Source organism: Pseudochaenichthys georgianus, chromosome 24 (assembly GCF_902827115.2).
Source record: "Pseudochaenichthys georgianus chromosome 24, fPseGeo1.2, whole genome shotgun sequence".
Classification (NCBI taxonomy): domain Eukaryota; kingdom Metazoa; phylum Chordata; class Actinopteri; order Perciformes; family Channichthyidae; genus Pseudochaenichthys; species Pseudochaenichthys georgianus.
In genome coordinates, this window is record NC_047526.1 from 5,038,432 (window position 1) to 5,057,992 (window position 19,561).

The following is a 19,561-nucleotide window of genomic DNA, read 5'->3' on the forward strand; positions in this document are numbered from 1 at the left end:
GCTACGCTGACGACACCCAATTAAATCTGTCCTTTCCCCGCTCAGAGACCCAGGTCGTCGCTCGCATCTCTGCTTGTTTAGCTGACATCTCTCAGTGGATGTCTGATCATCATCTCAAGCTCAACCTTGACAAGACTGAACTGCTTTTCCTTCCGGGAAAAGATTGTCCCACTCTTGACCTAACAATCAACATCGGCACCTCTGTTGTTTCCCCGACTTAGACTGCAAGGAATCTGGGTGTGATCCTAGATAACAACCTGTGCTTCACTGCAAACATCGCTGCTACAACCTGTTGCAGCAGATACACGCTTTACAACATCAGGAAGATACGTCCCCAGCTGACCCAGAAAAAAACGCAGGTTCTGGTCCAGGCTCTAGTCATCTCACGCCTAGATTACTGCAACTCCCTCCTGGCTGGTCTACCTGCATGTGCCATCCGACCTCTGCAGCTCATCCAGAATGCAGCGGCTCGTCTGGTCTTCAACCTTCCTAAATTTTCCCACACCACTCCTCCGCTCCCTCCACTGGCTTCCGGTAACTGCTAGAATCCACTTCAAGACATTGGTACTTGCGTACCATGCTGCGAATGGATCTGGCCCTTCCTACATCCAGGACATGGTTAAACCATACACCCCAGCGCGTGCACTACGCTCTGCATCAGCCAAACGACTCGCTGCACCCTCGCTGCGAGGGGGACCCAAGTTCCCATCAGCAAAAACACGTGGGTTTGCTATCCTGGCTCCAAAATGGTGGAATGAGCTCCCCATTGACATCAGGACAGCAGAAAGCCTGCACATCTTCCGGCACAGACTGAAATCTCATCTCTTTCGACTCCACTTCGAGCGATAGAACTATTAACAGAGCACTTATATACTAATAAAGGACTGGCTTATCTAAAGCCAGTTGAGTAGCACTTGAAATGCTTGGCTCTTTGAAACCTTATGTACTTATATGATTCTGTTTTCTTCAAGGTTGTGTCTTCCTGGTCGAATATACTTATTGTAAGTCGCTTTGGATAAAAGTGTCAGCTAAATGCAATGTAATGAATACAAATCATATATTTCCAAATAACCCAAAAAGTCTACACTTGGGGCATGTTGCCTTACCTGCAGATCCAGACACTGAAGCTCAGAGGCTTCAACAGTCTTCTTCAAGTTGGCCATTTCATTTTGCAACTCATTCTGTTAGATCACACAAACAAAATGAACAGAAGGTAAATGAAAGCCCAACACCCAACTTTACAGTCCAAGCATCGTAATACCCCTTTCTCATTAAACCGGTTCAAGGCGAACCATTTCTTCCTTGTTTCCCCCGTAGTGGAACCGGCTCTTGGCGACTAAAACCGGTTCTTCTGGCACCAAAAAACTGCTCGTCAAGAATCAAATACGAGGCTAGGTCAGATTAACTTGAGCAATAACAGTTCATGGCAAGTACGGCGAAGAGAAGAAAAGTTGTAACAAGCAGTAGCGCTGAGCAAAGTGACCAGAACATGACCACAAACGTATAAAAAAAACACATAGTCACGCAATACTAACCAGGCATAGTGTGATGCCGTTTATAGTTACCTTACTTTTAATGACCATCCGTTCGGGTCAATTCAGACTGAAACACATTCACTTACGGGGATGAAGGATATGCATCAGTGGATGTTGCTGGTGTGACAGTCAGAGAGTGAGTTACTGCTTTCCAGCAGCCTTAAGTAAACAGTAGACTAAACTCCGGTGGATGAGCAGCGTATCACTGCAGCGGTCGGTACATTTGCATACTTATTTTACCGAGGAATTTACCAATTAATTCATTAAAAAATCCTACAATGTGAATTCCTGGATTCTTTCCCCCATTCTGTCTCTCATAGTTTAAGTGTACCTAGGATGACAATTACAGGCCTCTCATATTTTTAAGTGGGAGAACTTGCACAATTGGTGGCTGACTAAATACTTTTTTGCACCACTGTATATGTTGTAGTCAGGTGATTTAAATGTATCAATGAAAGGAAGAAGTGTAGGCTATATGATAAGAAGGGAATACAGTTTGAATAAAAGTAATAAAGTACAGTGTAACACTGTACTTTATTTCTTTTTAATGTACAAATACTTTGTTACTGTACGATATCAATAACAATAATCCACAGCTCCTCTCTCTGCTCCAGAGGAAAAAAAAAATTCCGGGCACCCCCGTGTTGAGGGGATACCCGAGCAGCACCCTGCCAAGGCAGTAAACCTAGGGGAAATACTGCAGTGGTTTGGAGGGAAAGGGGTATCTGTGGAGTCTGAATGGAATCAAATGAATTACCTCTTGGTCTTTCCTGCACTCGTCCTCTAGAGCCTTGAACTCGTCCACCTCTCTCTTCTCCTCCAGTTCCTGAGAGAGAGACGCTTTCTCCTTCTCCAGTATTTTTATTTGCTCAAAGAACACCCCCAGCTCATTCTTCAGATAGTCCCGTTCAAGAAGCACCTTGTCCTGTAAGCATACCATTTAATGCAGTAAACATTTCCAAGTGAAACGCATTGCCCTAATGTTGTTTGTTTGTAACTGCTAGTATCATGCTAAAATAATTATCTGTGTGGAAAGGGTATAAAACATTTTTTCGCTGTGCTTTGTGCAACATGAATATATAAAATGGTTTGCTTGGGTCTTAAAAAAAAGTTAGGTAAACTTCAAATCAGAGGATCTTTATCGTCATTATACTCTTAAAATGAGCTTTTGCAGGCTTCTCTCTATGCAGCTAAAAATATAAACAAACAAATAAATAAAAGCAGTGATGCAAACAGAGATAGCTGCAAAGAGAATACAAAAATGGAATTTTTTTAGATAGTTTGAAATATTCCTTCATTTAGCCTGGGATGAACAAATCTGATATCCTTGGGAGTTTCTCCACATACTGAACATTACAATCATAAATACATCCTTTTCTCAGATTTCAGATGCAAAATAAGCTGCGCTGTAGAATGAGCTGTGTCACAGGCACTCCATCAAGCCTTACCTTCTCTGTAGACAGGCTTTCACACAGATGGATCGCCCCAGCAAACTCTTTTTTCATCTGGAAAACAAGGTTTGAAGATTAGTTTTAAAGGCAGCTAAAAACTCCAATAAGCACCGCATCGTCTTCCATTTGGCTCAAAGACCTATTGTTCTTTCTCAAACTGGACAAGATCAAATGTACTCTCAGGATTTCAGTAGACTGTTTCTATAAGAAATGGCAGTGCTTTATAGACTATTTCAACAACATCCATACACTCTCAACCAATGTTTCCGTCAGACCAAGGCTGAGAGGGCATTAATGTTTCCGTCAGACCAAGGCTGAGAGGGCATTAATATTTCCCTCGGCTCGCGTTCAGAGCGCCCCGAGCTGAATAAGGGCGTCAAATGACGGCAAGACGCCCCCCTGGCGGAAACGCTGCTCCCAACCAAATTGTGTAAATGACCTAATGCTATTTATTTTGGGGGCGGTGGTGGCGAAGTCGATAGGGACTTGGCTCGGCAACTGGAAGGTCACCAGTTCAAGTCCCGGCAAGACCAAGTGCCACCGAGGTGTCCCTGAGCAAGGCACCGTTCCCTACATTGCTCCCCGGGCGCCGTTCAAAATGGCAGCACACTGCTCCCAACACTAGGATGGGTCAAATGCAGAGAAACAATTTCCCCACGAGGGATTAATAAAAGTCCATCTTATCTTATTTTCCTATACTTTACCTTTTTTTTTTTAATAAACCCACGTATTCATCTTTGTATTAACGTATACAGTATGTATTTATAAAAATTAGTTTCATTTATTGAAACCGTGCAAACTCTAGCTGTAAAGTGCAGTATCACAATGGACAATGGAGAATTAAAAGGTGCAGCAGGTGGCGGAACACGGGGGATTTGAATGGGACTTGTTAGAAATTCAAATCAATGTTTTGATGGCATAAAGTACAATAAACATACCGTCAGTTTAAATGCTGTTTTATACTGAAAAACCAGAAGTTCTTGTGCACAACCAGTTGTTGAGCTTTTATTCTGAAAATCCTTCATCTCCGGTTAGCATTTAGCATGTGGCTAATATACAATTTCCTATAGAGGTGAATTTAGTAGCGATATGACACGGAGTGTTGCACACTGAAACCTACTGATTTCACTACAACTATAGACGTCGAGATATTATTATTGCTGAATATTAAATGAAGGTACAGTTTATTTGAATGCGTTTGTTTACAGATGTGGGTAGCATGAGACAACATTCGGAACTACCGGAAATGATACCAGCCGTGAGGTATTTTTGGAGTATTGATTACGGAGTTTAAAATGTATTACAGGAATGGTCCACTCATTAGATAATTAATCAAAACTTCAGTATTTAGTGAAACATTATGTTTAAACCATACCCTGAAGAAATCAGCGATATTCCCCGGTAAATAATGATTTTAAGGATATTTAACAGCTGGAAAGGTGGAGCTCGCTCTCTTCCCTTCGCTCACGAGAGCCAGAACACAGCTGTTTTTCTGACTGAACCATCTTCTGCTTGTAACATTACCGCGCTTTTTATTAATTAAAGTATACATTTGAACATTCTCAGAGACTCACTTAGTCTCCTTTTTAAAGCTTCTCTCCTGGACGCGAGGATAACAAACACAGTTATCAGACTTAATGTATCGATACCCGGGCTGAAATATCGATACTTTCTCGGAAAACTAAATATCGATATATATCGCAAGATCGATTAAATTGCACAGCCCTACTATGATTGTACATGTCCTTCAATAAAAAAAAGGAGCTAAAATAACCAAGCCATGAGTATGATGGCTAGCTATGGCGATTCTCTCATGTGTAATAATGGATTTCTCTGCCAGAGAGGAGGTAGATCTAAACACAGCATACCTGAGTGTTGCTCTGGTCCTCATTCTGACTCTCAATGTCTGCCAATCTGCCGCCCAAAATCTCCACCTGTTCCAGGGCCTTTACTTTCTGTTCGGCCTCCATCTGCAGCTCCAGCTCCAGCTGCGCTGCCCTCTGTTCTGTTGACTGTAATTTGTCGAGGGCATCTTTTTTCTGTTGGGCCTCCATCTCCAGCTGCATCGTTAAGAAGGAGACTCTCCCAGAAAGCTCGTGCATACGGGCTGGAGACACAAAGTCTTTGGGGCTGAAAAATAAAAAGGTATGACATACAGATGACTAAATGTGTTCAACAACATTTGAAAATCAAGTACCTCCCTTCAGACTGACAAAAACCAAAAGATCCAATTCACCAGCTAAACTGTACACTAAAATAGGTTTCTCCAACCATTTGAGGTGAGAGGCAGGCCATGTCTTTTTTTTACCATATTTCAGCAGAGCTGTCCAGTTTGACTGATCAGAAAAATGGTTGAAAACGTGGTGGGAGGTGGCAGATTATTTCTCATGCACTACTGTCAGGATAAAGTGTTGTTGCACCTCTAATCACAGGCAGTATGAGAAAAATAAAGAGCTTTTTGAACATTAAAGCATGGAGACATGTCCCAGTAGAGGCACTACATACTAATATGAACCTGAATATGATCATAGAAGAAAACGAGGGATATCAAGCTTCAACTCATGATAAAGTGGTCACAACTTATCAAATCAAGTTTTATTTATATAGCACATTTATAAACGATTTTTGGTCGAACCAAAGTGCTGTACATGTAATAAAAATAGCCTACAGTAGAGACACTTTACAGCAAATGCAACAGCACAAATTGTTCAGAATATCAGTATGAGAAAGAGAGAAAGAAAAAAAAAAAAAAAACTAGTTTCGTTCACACCGGACGCAATGCGAATATTCGCTTCGCTCTAATCGCAACGCTCTAAACCCTCGAGTTTCACCACGGCTGTCAGCTGTGTTTACTCGCATCATTCAAACAAGACGAGCTGGCTCGTGGGCTACAACTACAACAAAATTAACATATTTTACCGTGATTAAATTGTAATACACGTTTCTAAATGATGCCGAAGTAACAACATACTGATACCGGTTAGTAAAAACCATGAATTAATGCTTTGACAAGTCTGCAGACAGACGTTTTCTAAATGAAGATCGCATCGACCAGGCTAAGTTAACGCAGTATATGCTCCGACCGTCCACACTCATAACAACGGCCTAAAGACATAAATAAACCAGCGACTGTACTCGCCATGACACAGGCAGTCTGTGGTTTGTACTTGTTTAACTTTTGTCTAGTTTCTGAACAGATATGAGGAGCTGTGATCTCTGTGTGCTAAGATCTAACAGCTGATGTTTTCTGGTTGAACGTCAGTGACGGCAGGCTGAGATCCTCAACGCTGATTGGAAACCGCGAGATCACGTCACGCGGATATGACGCTCGAGTTGAAAAAATTGAACTCGAGTGTTTGTCTCGGCGCGATTGAAGGGGGCCGCGACAAACGCTCGAGTTCAATTTGTTCAACTCGAGCGTCATATTCGCGTCCACCGCTTCATGCTCGCCGTCGGAGCGAATTTGCGTGCCTGTATTGACTTTACATGTAATCGCGCCACCCCCAAACATCGCATTGCGTCCGGTGTGAAGGCAGCATTACGCTGTCCTGGATGATAAGAGTAGTTCCATTTGCTGTCTATCAAATGAAAAGTAATATAAGCATTAGTAGTTTTAAGACATTCACCTGTCTGCAAAGCTTCGGACAGTCACAGAAGACTGATTCATGTCCATTTCATCTGAAGGCTCATCATGAATCCCCCAGGGAGCATCAAAGTCCTTACCAGCTGTTGAAACATACCATGTATGTATGAAACTAATAATTTGAATTCATTTTAATCATGAATGATGATTGGAATTATGATTTGCAGAGTGCATTCACTTTTTCATTTTATCAGCTTTTTCTTACATTCACACAGCTCACTCAGACAGGAGAGGTCGCCTTTTCTATTCCCAGTGAAAGAATCACATAGAGACGTACGGGCAAGTCCTTGCATCTTCCCTCCCCAAGTTTCTCTGCGTTTGGGCATCTGGAAAAACAGGATGAGTGTAAGCATGACTAAGATGCTGAAGAAAAAAAGGTCTCCTTTGAAACGGCGTTATTTTAAGTCCTATTCACCTTTTGTAAAGGAACCAGGTTTGAGCTGGTGACAAGCAGTTTGGTCAGGTTTCTGATGCGGTCCTCTTGCTCTGTCTGCAGCTGATCCTTCACTTGGAGGCTCTGGGAGAGAGATTTCTTCTCCTTGGCCGTAGTCTGTGTGACTGAAGACACCTGTAGCGAGATCACCCATGGGTAGTTAGTAGAAAGTGCATTTAAAATGAGAATGGTGGTGAGTAAGCACATCAAAATAAAAAAAATAAAAAAGGAAAGATGATACTTGCCTCATGAAGTTGACGCTTCAGGTCTTCAATTTCATTGCGATACCTTTTGAGCAGGGCCCCTTCATCAGACACCTCTGTCACATGAGGGTCGTTCTTCATTTTCTTTGCAGTGCTGGCAAACTAACACAAATAAAAAATGTTTTTGAGAAATGGTCTGCTTTGATTTCTCAGTCTGTTCCCCCCATGTTGTACAGTCTCATAAAAATAAAACTTTCTGTACAGGCCTTCGACTGAAAATGTGCAATGTTTAATCTTGCATAAATGTGCAGGGCAAATAAGCCAACTGTATTTTGCTTGAAGAAAATATAACGACAGAATAGCCCCATGGCATAATCCTGAAGCCCGCAAACTCAAGACAATTTAAAGTGCACTTCTCACACTATTTTTAGGCAATAGACGCTTTCACACCAAGTACTTTGCCGTACTTAGTTCTCAGCACTTGGCTCCCAGCACTTAGTACCCCCATCGAACTAGGAGCCGATCACGTTCACACCGGAATAAGTCCCTGAGGGAAGATTACGCAAATGAAGCCGGTGACGTCACTTCTTCTGCTTTGGGTTTACAAACAACTTCACGGCGTATACCGCCACCCGAAGTCCCCGGCCGGAAGTCCCCGGAGTTGGGGACTGGCTTCAGTAGAAGCTGCTCGGACTCCCAGTAGCTTCTACTGAAGCCTTCCGAGTAAATCGCCAGAACGCCGACACCTCCTCATCTCCACCGCTCCCATGTTTTATTTGGTGTTGCCATAAGTTATGGCGTGTTTCCACTGCAGCGGGTAGCTCGCTTTAAGCGTGCAGAGCCCGTTTTTGGTTGCGTTTCCACTTGGCCTAGTTTTAGCCAGGGGCTACTTTTTCACTTTTTGTCTGGCCCCAATAAATCGTGGTTCTAGGGCCAGGAACAACCAGGCTGAGTCGAGCTGAGTATGCTAAATTAGAGAGAGAATCGCTGGCAAGGGGGCTACAACTACAACAAGATGAACATATTTGACCGTGATTTAATTGTAATACACGTTTCAAAATGATGCCGAAGTAACAACATACTGATACCGGTTAGTAAAAACCATGAATTAATGCTTTGACAAGTCTGCAGACAGACGGCAGGCGAAAAACCCTTTTAAAATGCGTGTTTTCTAACGACTGTATTCGCCATGACACAGGCAGTCTGTGGTTTGTACTTGTTTAACTTTTGTCTAGTTTCTGAACAGATATGAGGAGCTGTGAGCTCTGAGTGCTAACAGCTAACGGATGTGTTGTTTTTCTGGGGCTCTCATTGAAGATGACGTCATGGCTCCGCCTACACTGCTTTACTATAGTAACTGCCCCAGTTCCTAAACTGTAATGGAAGCGCAGCATTAAAGTGAGCCGGGCCTAATAAGGCCTAACCAAACCGAGCGAAATTGGAAAAATGTTCTCCCAGGAAAGTACCACTTCCAGGCCTGGACTGGCCATCGGGAGGACCAGCAGGTTTCCCGATGGCCTGGTCTGCTAAGTGGCCTGCTGGCATTTTTTTTTTTATGCATGTATTGTGAACGCAACGCTGCGCAAATGTGGGTCTGACTCTGCCTCACAGAGGGTGACTGGCTGTCTACATGATCTGGCCTGCTGACATGGCCACTTGCATACAGATCATACCAATGCCCTCGATTGGTCTCTGTGTGTCATTCAAACTCGGGAGGGTGTATATGTGTGGCGCGAGAGAGAAAGCGCGGGCACCGGTTACGTGTATTGTTGTTGTTAGCATCTGGTGCTAGCTAGCTGCGCTAACTAACGCTAATCATGAGCTGTCAACAAGGTGGAGGAGAGTCCTCTCCTGTCAGACTGAGAGCCTGATAACTACAGCTCAGGTGAGGTAAAGGACTTAAAATATGTTCACATGGACAGGTTCCCAAATAGATTTGCACTTTTTTTTTTTTTTTTTTTAAATAGTAACCCATGTCCATATGTTTATTCTGGGGTAGTAGATTTAAAGTTTAGGGCTATCACTATGGGCAGCAACGCTGTAAATATTGAAAAATAAATCCAGGAAAATAGCACAAAAGAAAACTGGTAGTGGCCTGGCTGGGTGTATAATTCCATTTCCCGGCTTGACTTATTGTCCCAGTCCGGCCCTGACCACCTCTCTAGGAGGCACTAAAAAGGGGGTAAAAGTTCTGATTTGGGTATAAATCTTTAAAAAAAAAAGGGAGGGGTCTGAGCTCATGCGGGACCCGGCAGCTACCGTCTAAAATAAATGCTGCTGTGATGAAACGCCATATCATGGATTATTTCTGAAACAGTATGGAGCTCAAAGGCTTTCTCTCTTGCCGGTTATACCACAAGGTGAGTTCCTTTTTATTTCCTGCTTCTTCACACACATGCTCTCCAGTACAGGTTAGCTCTGATTGTTAGCGATGCTAATGTAAACACCGACCATATTACGTCCAAAACAGTCGGGCATTGTTTCTGATAGCAACTTTCTGATAGCGCCGTGGGTCCACATTTCAGATATTGCATCATATCGGACGCAAATCTGGATCAGCTCCGTTGTTCCCCCGTTTTTAGAGATTTGGGTACGGAGGAAAAGAGAGAGGGTTTTATTTTCTGACGCTGCGTGAGTTCCCTGACACACCGGGGACACAGTTATGTATAAAAGACATCAAAAAGTGCATTTTGCATGGTAGGTCCCCTTTAAAAAGGATATGGCGTTCCACTAAATTTGAAGAATCTTGTTTAATTTAGCATGATAATCTCACTAAATATAAGAAAGCTCTCCGTAAAGCGAGAGCATCTTATTACTCAGAAGATAAGAACGATGCCAGATTTATTTGCAGCACCGAGAACAGGCTGACCGAGAGCCACAGCTTATATTCCTATAACACTCAGTAATGATTTCATGAGCTTTTTTGATAATACAATTATAACTCTTCGAAACTAAATTAATAACCTCCTGCCTTCAATCAGTTATCTTCATCTATCAGAACTTTAAGATCTGATACAACACCAGATAGTTATTTGTCTTCTTTTCTCCCATAAAACTAAAAACTACTAACTTCAATGATGGTCTCTTCTATATCATCAATTAGACCAAATTCCAACTAAGCTGTGAAATAAGTGTTTCCCTTCATTAAGCCTAGTTTATTAAATATGATTATAATTTCTTTATTATCAGGCAACTTACCACAATCCTTTACAAGTAGCTGCGATAAAACCTCTTCTTAAAAAGCACAACCTTGATCCAGAGGTTTTGGCCAACTATAGACCTATTTCTAATCTTTTTTTTCCTCTCTAAAATCCTTGAGAAAGCAGTCCAAAACAATTTAGTGATTACCTAAACAAAAATCTTCACATTTAGCTATATAAATGAACTTCGATTGATTGGAATGTAAAATACTATTTAGTATTTCAATATAACATGTGAATAATATTGAAGTAGAAGCTTTGATGTACAGGACAGAAAACGGCATATTTGACCAACCTGCAGAGTGCTGAGGGTCTCCTCCAGAGTGACCGGAGTGATGGTGCAGATGATGACTGTTTTAGCGTTCCCGCCCAACGAGTTCTGCAGGATGCGGGTGAGCTTACTGTCCCTGTAGTTTGTGAAGCCCCTGAAGTGAGAGAATGAAATTGAGTAAATGTTTTTACACATAAAACTAAGCGCTTTATGAACATTTTAAAACTATGTTCCTTTCTTCTCCGTCTTCTTTTATGTAAACATGAATTGTTTAACTCCAAATAATAATACATTACATTTATATAGCATGTTTCCTGGTGCTCAAAGCGCTAACAAGAAAGTAAATCAAAAATATCAACAAAAGTAGAAAGTGCTAAGCTAGGTGGAATACGGGCGAGGGGTTAGTGGATTAGGAGTTGAAGGCAAGAGTGAAAAGGTGAGTTTTGAGGTGTTGTTTGAATGATGTGAGAGTGTTGGCGGATCTGACGTGGCTGGGGAGGGAGTTCCAGAGTGTGGGCGAGGCTGCTGCGAAGGCCCTGTCACCCCAGGTCCGGAGATTTGTCCTGAAGGGCTGCAGTAGGTTAGCTTCAGCAGACCTGTGGCGACGGGTGGGGGTGTGTCGTTGGATGAGGTCACAGAGGTAGGGGGGGGGGCAAGGTTGTTGAGGGCTTTGAAAGTGAAAAGTAATATTTGAAAGTCAATGCGGTGTTTGATGGGGAGCCAGTGGAGGTCCTGGAGGATAGGGGTGATGTGGTCGGAGCGTCTGGTGGAGGTGAGCAAGCGGGCAGCTGAGTTTTGGACATATTGAAGTTTTTTAGTTTGAATGCAGGTGATCCAAAAAGTATGCTGTTGCAGTAATCCAGTCGGGATGTTACGAAGGCATGGATCAGTTTCAGCAACGGGCAATGAGAGGGAGGGTCTGATGCGGGCGATGTTCTTTAAATGGAAGAAAGCGTTTTTTTATGACCTGGTTGACGTGAGGGAGGAAAGTGAGGGTGGGGTCGAGGATGATGCCAAGGTTACGGATGTGAGTGGAGGGGTTGACAATGGAACCATCGATGGTAAGAGAAAAATCTTGGGTAAGTGAGTTTGGGCCAATGATTATGAGTTCCGATTTGTCAGTTACATTTTAGAAAATTGTTTTGCATCCAAATTGTAATGTCAGTGAGGCAGGTGCTGAGCTGGGAGTGTGTGGTTGGAGACATTGATTTTGTTGAGAGGTAGAGCTGTGTGTCATCAGCATAACAGTGGAACTGGAGTTGGTGTTGACGGAGGATTTGTCCAATTGGGAGGATGTAGACGATGAACAGAAGGGGACCAAGTACAGAACCCTGAGGGACGCCATGATTGACGGGGGCTGTGGGGGATTTGGAGTTGTTAATGGAGATGAATTGATGTCTGTCAGAGAGATAGGATTTAAACCAGGAGAGGGCAGTACCGGTAATGCCAATGGAAGACTGGAGGCCGGTGATGAGGATGGAATGGTTGATCGTGTCAAATGCGGCTGTTAGGTCAAGGAGAATGAGAATTGAGAGGGAACCAGAGTCAGCAGAGAGGAGAATGTGACTAGGGCTGCAACAAACGACTAATTTGATAATCGATTAATGAAACGATTAATTATTTATTCGGACTATTACTGTATGCCTTGCACAATTTCTATCAACTTTTAGATTGAGATTGAGGTTGTTTTAGGCATGTGGAAACTAGCAATGAAGACAATAAAGATGAATACTTGATTCAAAAATACTTATATTATTAAATTAATTTAACAAATTGTTTACAAAATTAGCATTGCTTTTTATTTAAATTAAATAAATAATATTTCACATCAAAAGAAACAATGTTTTGACAAATCGTATTAAATAATCTGATGACAGAACTGTAAACAGAATAGCTGAAATTTTAACAAAATAAAGAGTAACTCAGTTACCTCTAATCATTAACCCGTGTTTGAATAATGAGTTAACTCTGTGTGTTGCTGCTAGCATACAGAACACCTGACGTGGAAACCTTACTCGTGGATGGGGCTACAGAGACAAAGACAAAGACAGTCGAACCCGGTGCATTCCTCCGTCTGAATGTGGAGCACTTTTGCTAAATGTTTAGACAAATTGCTCGTGTTACCGCCCTTACATGCTAAACTCTTATTGCACTTTAGACAACGAGCATCGAGACGGGTAAAGTTTAACCAAACCTCGGAGCGCTTCTCTCCTCCATCCCCGCCGTGTGTTGCTGCATGTAGCAGCCGCCTGTGTGTAAACTGCCCTGCCCCCTCGCACACAGACGGGGGAGAGATCTCGTCTCGATTGGAAAGATCGAAAATACACCATAGACGCATTTTTAACGAGTTGGCGACACTAAAACTGCGATATAATGTTTATGTAGCAATAATACATATGTCATATATTTTTTAAATGTCTCCAGTACCGATAAAAAGACCGATAATGTTGTAGTTTAACGGCGCGTAAAACACGCGATGACGTCACCAACGAATCGACGACTGAATTAGTTGGCAACTAATCTCGTCATCTGTTTTAATCGATTAGTTGTTGCACCCCTAGTGGTGACCTTGAGTAGGGCAGATTCTGTGCTGTGGCGAGTACGGAAACTAGATTGAAAAGGTTCATGAAGGTTATTGCAGTCCAGATGGGTTTTGAGTTGGGAGGCAACAGTTCGCTCCAGAATCTTTGACAGGAATGGGAGGTTAGAGATATATACTAGGTAAAAAGTCTCATGAGCCTCATCCCAATACGCCTCCCCCTTTCCCTCACTCGCCTCCCTTCCTTGCGTCTTAGCTCCGCCTCCGTAAAATGCGAGCGAGAGACACGAGGAGGTGACGCGAGGACAGAGGAGTCCTCCGGTATTAATTGGGACGTCCTCGTTCACTCAAACGTCACTCTTAAACGACGTCTGTTAATGATGACATGTGCACAGCTGTACCCCCTCTCATCGGGCTTAACTGAATAACCCTTTAGAACCGGCCCATTTGTTGTTAAATATTTATTTAAATGAATGAATCTTTCTCTCGTTAGTCAAGGAATTCAATGTATGATGGTTGGTCCTGCTTTTGTGTTCCGTTTGTGTAAAATGTAGCCTACATTTAAATAAAAATATAATTGTAGTAATGTGAAAGCCTTTTAGAAATGAATTGCACATAATAATTCCCACGGAGCTGTGAGCACTTATACATTTATGTGACGCTTTTCCACTCATCTTCCAGTTGTCGGTTTTCCTCTGTTGAAACCGACCGGCTGTGAAGGTGGGGGCGGGGCTTTTATACGTGAGTAGTGAAAACACTTCAGCATAGTCTACTCTTGTGTATCCTCCCTTTCGTCTCCTCCCGCACCCCTCCTCCCGCACCCCTCCTCGACTCCTCCGTGTGCATTTCAGCTATTGGGACGTCCTTCAAAATAGCGTGTCTTGATCGATTTCCGGGTCAAGTCCCGGAGGAGGGGAAGAGAGGAGTCGAGGAGGGGTATTGGGATGAGACTATTGAGATTAAAATCTATTTTTCAAGAGCGACCTGGCCAAGAGGGCAGCATGAACAAAAGCCGCGTTCACACTGCGGTACTTTTCCCACAAAGGTTCATGCGAACTTAGTTCATGATCGCGTTCACACCAAAAAGAGCCGGTACTAAAAGTAGTTCATGCGAACCTTTTTACCCCCAAAGTACCGCCAAAGTCCCTGCTAGAGAGCAGGGACTTTCGAGCGGCTCTTTTTTGAGAAAAGAGCTATATTCCTGATTGGCTGGGCGAATTGCAAACCACGCCCCGTAAAACTCCCAAAAAGTTTTGTGAAGCCGCCATTTTATTATCCTCGCATTAGCATTAGCCCAGCGCAGAAACGCAGAGAGACTAACTTATGGCAACACAAAATAAAACGTGGGAGCGGTGGAGATGAGGAGGTGTCGGCGTTCTGGCGATTTACTCGGAAGGCTTCAGTAGAAGCAGCTTCTACTGAAGCCAGTCCCCAACTCCGGGGACTTCCGGCGGCAGTATACGCCGTGAAGTGGTTTGCGGCCTGCCAGTAAACCGAAAGCAGAAGAAGAAGAAGTGACGTCAGCGGCTTCATTTGCCTAATTCTCCCCCAGGGACTTTTTCTGGTGTGAACGCGATCTGTACTTAGTTCATGAGAACTAAAGAGTTCGCATGAACCTTTGTGGGAAAAGTACCGCAGTGTGAACGCGGCTAAAGTTACAACAGATAAAACACAGACAATACATTATTCCAAGCAGAAGGGGCAGCATATTTAAAAGCTTTTTTACCCAGTTCTGTTCTCTGGTTCTCACTTTAGGAACCAGCATGTTAGCCACAATATGTTAGCCTACTTTAATCAAACAGCTAACTCAGACAGAGAGCAGTAGGATGGCGATATTCTAATATTAGAGATAACAACACAGACAGTTATTGAATTGGAAATGTAAACAGGTAAACCAGAAATGTTCAGTTATGTAATGCAATCATGTTAACTCACTTCTGGCCTTCATCAGTCAGCCTCTTGATCACTTGGCCCAGTGTGAACAGGCTGCGGTTGATATTGCAACCTTCTTTGAAGCGTGTGCCTAAAATATAAAAAAGAGATGGTTTATTTTGGGTTTGCTGATCACACAGTACAGTGTACTTACAATTGTCATCAGATCCATTTTGCATTTCACAAGGCTTTAAATCAGTAACTTTATATGATTTAACTCCATCTTACCTTCAGCTCCTGTTTGACTGGCTCTCTCAGATCCAGCTAGATCGACTAAATTCTAGAAGATAAGCAAAATGGTTATTCAAAAAATAATAATAAACAGACAATGAGGGAGACAATTAACAGAAAGAAAGAACTTTCCAATAAAAAGAAAAACAGCTCATTACCAAATGAGACACAATAATGGCTCCATCAGCATTTTCACCAGATGCTGGGTCACTCCTTTCTCTGTTTTCCAGGATCTAAGAAGACATGAATCATGAGAAATCCAGAGTTCCCCAGAAATCAACATGTACCTAATGTTGTGGTGTTACTCACCATTCGGAAAATAGTGTGTGATCGACTGCTCCTCTCATTCATTTTTGTCTTTCCATAGTGACGGTTCTCTGCAGAGGGCGAGAGCAGAAATCAAATGGTTGTTAGACACAATGCAGATCCTGAAGAAACCAGTCTCGTGTTCCGTCATCTCAGATCTTACTTTCTCCTTTCCGGATCCAGGCCAAGACTTGTGCATGAGATGTGACCAGTTCCTCCGTCAGGTCAGCCACATAGATGGTTTTCTGCACATTTAAAAAAAAGACACAAGCACGATGATCATTTAAAGAGAAAGAAAACGATGTCCATGCCTTTAGCACTTAGACATGAAGTATCATCATATTATAATGATGGAGGTCGGTGTGTGTGTGTGTGTGTGTGTGTGTGTTAGTTACTGAGGGAGTGTAGTAGTACCGCGTCTGAAAATAATTGACTCAGAGGATCTGTAGAAAACTGTCTGCCCAGAACTTTGGTTAGCGCATACACTCATTAAAATCAGTTAAAACAGCACTCAGTCATTAGGGGTGTAACGGTACACGTACCCGTACCGAATAATTTCGGTACGGGCCCTTCGGTTCGGTACACGTGTGTACCGAAGTGTACCGAACGAATATAACGTTAAACGTAAAAAATTGAGAACGTGAACAACTTCTTGGAAGCATTCTCAGGTGCTGCGTCGCAGCATTCAGAGTAATTTGCTCCCATTGTGTTCAACGCGTCATCGAGCGAGCAAGTCATTTCATTGGATGAGCTGGTCAGAGGGATGCGTTCAAATGTAGTCAGTAATTTGAGGAACTGTCGAAATGGCGAACGCAGATAAAGTTGAGCTCGAAAATCCTCCAGCATCATTGAAGTCTCCGGTTTGGGAACATTTTGGTTTCGCAGTTACGTACAAGGATGACGGACAAAGACAGGTGGACCGAACCAACGCTGTTTGTCGGCATTGTTCAACTAACATTGGTTACGCGGCTGGCAATACATCACACTTGCACACTCATTTGAAAAGGCATCACCCGAACGTGAATATCACCGGTACCAAAAGACTGAAGTGCAAACCCAACTCCCGCTAGCATTTAAGCCTCCACCACTCGCAAAAACTTCAGACCGAGCCAAAGCTATTACAAACGGCAAATATCCTTATGTTGCCATGTTAGCAAAGCGCTACCTGGCTGTATCTGCTACTACCTCTGTCCCTAGCGAGAGGGTGTTCTCCACAGCAGGAGACATTGTTAGTGCCAGCTGATCTGCCCTTTCGGCAAGCAATGTGGACAAGTTCATCTTTCTTTAAAAAAACATGAAATGACAAGCAAGTCCTAATGTCAAACTGGCTGTCATGTCATCGAAAAGCTGCACCTTAATGTTTATTTTATTTTATATTTATTTGAGTGAATATTCATAGTTTAATAATAATTAAAAACCCAAAACTAATATTTTATGTTTTGTGAGTACTAGTACAATAAAGTTCAAATACAGATTATTTCAGTTTATCGAAATGCTGCACCTTAATGTTTATTTTATTATATTTTGTATTTATTTGAGTGAATACATTATTCACAGTTTAATAATAATTAAAAAAATATATGTTATGTTTTGTAATCATTTTTTCTGCTGTACCGAAAACGTACCGAACCGAACCGTGACCTAAAAACCGAGGTACGTACCGAACCGAAATGTTTGTGAACCGCTACACCCCTAGAGTCATATAATGTTACAAAGAACAGCTTTACGTCTGAAACACAGGAAAAATTGCTTCCTTTTTTGTTGCCAGATTTTTCTGCCGAAGTTAGAAGGCTAAATTTAGTATTAAAATGGGTCAGAAACATTGTGATGAAAACGTCATATGCAAACTTCTAAAAAGCCCACTTACATTAATTGTCTCTCGGACTTCCAGAGGTTTTCTCTTCCAGCTATCAACGAGCAGATCACTCACAGTCTCGTTGTAGATTTCCATGTAAGAAACTCGAAGAAGGAACTCCTTCTTTGGACACTTTTGGACAAAAGAGAAGTTGTTAAAAAAAAACACAGTAATCGCTTACTAATTGACTAATTGAAAAAAAAAAATTCTAAATATGCGATACAATTCTTACACTTTTAATGGTTTGGAAGACATCTTCCACAGCCATCGGTAACACTCCAGGAAAACGGTCACTCCCCATCATAGTAAAAGTCTTTCCGGAAGAAGTCTGTCCATAAGCAAATATGGTACCTGTGGATCAAACGGAGAAAAGATGTATCCAAAAAACAAACCACTGCAGTGAGTGTTTGGAGCAACACAACAGATGTCACAGTATTCAGTTTCAAAAACATACCATTGTATCCCTGAACAGAGGAAACAACAAGAGGTTTAGCAATGGCTTGGTACAGCTGATTGGTCGTTTCTTCTGGAGTAAACACTCGATCTATGAACAGAGAAGGAAGGTTCATGTACAGTAGTAGTAGTAGTAGTAGTAGTAGTAGTAGTAGTTGTTGTCAAGTTCTATGCAACATATCTCAAAGGAGCCACAAAATGCAGTCAAACATATTTCTCAATCCTGTACATGCTGCAAAACTTACCAAAACTAAAGCTTTTACTGGAATTCCCATCATCGCTCTGATAAATTGATTTTGCATCATATTTCCAAAAATAATGGACCGGCTCTGCATTCTCTGATGCAGCACTGTCTTCCCTATAACAAAGACACACAATCAGGACATATGTGGAAACATTAACAGACTCTTCCTTTAACATTGTCAGGTGACACATTTAGTGTGAAAGAAATTGTGGCTGAAATACTACTTTCGAAGCTCAGCTTACGGTAATCAAAATGTAATATTTAGAAGAGAAATATAACATTTCTTATGACTACAATACCATGCCATGAAAAGTCAAAGCCTAATATCAACACGGACCAGGGTCTTGTATTGTGGAAAATAGGCTACACATAATTAAGATCATTTTGGGGGGGAAATTATAGCTAGATGGATTGATGGATAGATAGTTTCAGTACAATAGCATCATTCCAAAGTATATAGAACAAAGAATAACAGTTATTGTAGAGCAATTGCTAGACAGTTAGTTTGACCTATCAATACAACAGACGGTGTTTTTAGCTCTTAATATGCTTATAAGGATATATAATTTAACATTTTTAAATTATGTTATAAGTTTTACTCCCAAGTAGTATTCTATTTGTAACAGTAAATGCAGATAATAAAGTGAATGTTACCTCTAAATTAAGTCTAAAGTTAACAATTGGCTCCACATCGATAACTTAGCTTAGTTGAATAAAGTAATACAATAATGTAACTGTTATCAAACACTTTAAGGCACGCAATACGTATTTACTGGAACAAAATACTTGTATTTTACGTCCAACTGTAGCTAACGAATGAATGAAATGAAAAACCAAACAGTAACATTAGCATGCATTAGCATTAACGCTCCGTAACCTACCGTTAGCTCCAAACTTGTATTTTTATTAATGCTAACTTAGCTGTTGGCGGCAGACTTACCTTGGAATAAGTGGACGGACCCGAACACATACTTTTACTGCCGACTCCTCTGCCATTGTTCTTTGTAATAGTAATTGACCTGTCCAACCTTAAATTGGAAGGCAAACTAATACATCTCTCATAAATGCCAAAAAAAACACCTGAAGACGGATAAACGGACACGGGTGGACTCAAATGTGAATGCCTCCCTCAGTTTCAAAAGAAAACCGTCACAGGTTTTAAAATCTCCCACTTTGTTTTGATTGGTCAACGTCATCGGGTGGACAAATCCAAATGAGGATGTGAACTGAGGATGTTGGCTTAAGTGAGATTTTCCTTTATTTAA

The 19,561-nt window shown here is 41.9% G+C and overlaps 1 protein-coding gene across 2 annotated transcripts in view; it reads right to left on the bottom strand.

The window, feature by feature from the left end:
* cenpe (centromere protein E) overlaps positions 1–19,425 on the bottom strand; it is a 70,173-nt gene extending 50,748 nt beyond the window's left edge. For both annotated transcript variants that reach the window (XM_034076173.1, XM_034076172.1), the window contains exons 1-19: positions 19,237–19,425; positions 18,298–18,410; positions 18,054–18,143; positions 17,832–17,950; positions 17,612–17,731; positions 15,908–15,989; positions 15,748–15,815; positions 15,597–15,671; positions 15,436–15,487; positions 15,211–15,298; positions 10,761–10,890; positions 7,308–7,427; positions 7,045–7,197; positions 6,835–6,955; positions 6,613–6,712; positions 4,855–5,116; positions 2,984–3,040; positions 2,293–2,460; positions 1,107–1,181 (exon numbers count right to left, since the gene is read on the bottom strand). In XM_034076173.1, the coding sequence (XP_033932064.1) occupies positions 1,107–1,181; positions 2,293–2,460; positions 2,984–3,040; positions 4,855–5,116; positions 6,613–6,712; positions 6,835–6,955; positions 7,045–7,197; positions 7,308–7,427; positions 10,761–10,890; positions 15,211–15,298; positions 15,436–15,487; positions 15,597–15,671; positions 15,748–15,815; positions 15,908–15,989; positions 17,612–17,731; positions 17,832–17,950; positions 18,054–18,143; positions 18,298–18,410; positions 19,237–19,292 (2,049 nt within the window). In that variant the 5' untranslated portion in view covers positions 19,293–19,425. The remainder of the gene's footprint in view (positions 1–1,106; positions 1,182–2,292; positions 2,461–2,983; positions 3,041–4,854; positions 5,117–6,612; positions 6,713–6,834; positions 6,956–7,044; positions 7,198–7,307; positions 7,428–10,760; positions 10,891–15,210; positions 15,299–15,435; positions 15,488–15,596; positions 15,672–15,747; positions 15,816–15,907; positions 15,990–17,611; positions 17,732–17,831; positions 17,951–18,053; positions 18,144–18,297; positions 18,411–19,236) is intronic.
* Between the last annotated feature and the right edge of the window lie 136 nt (positions 19,426–19,561).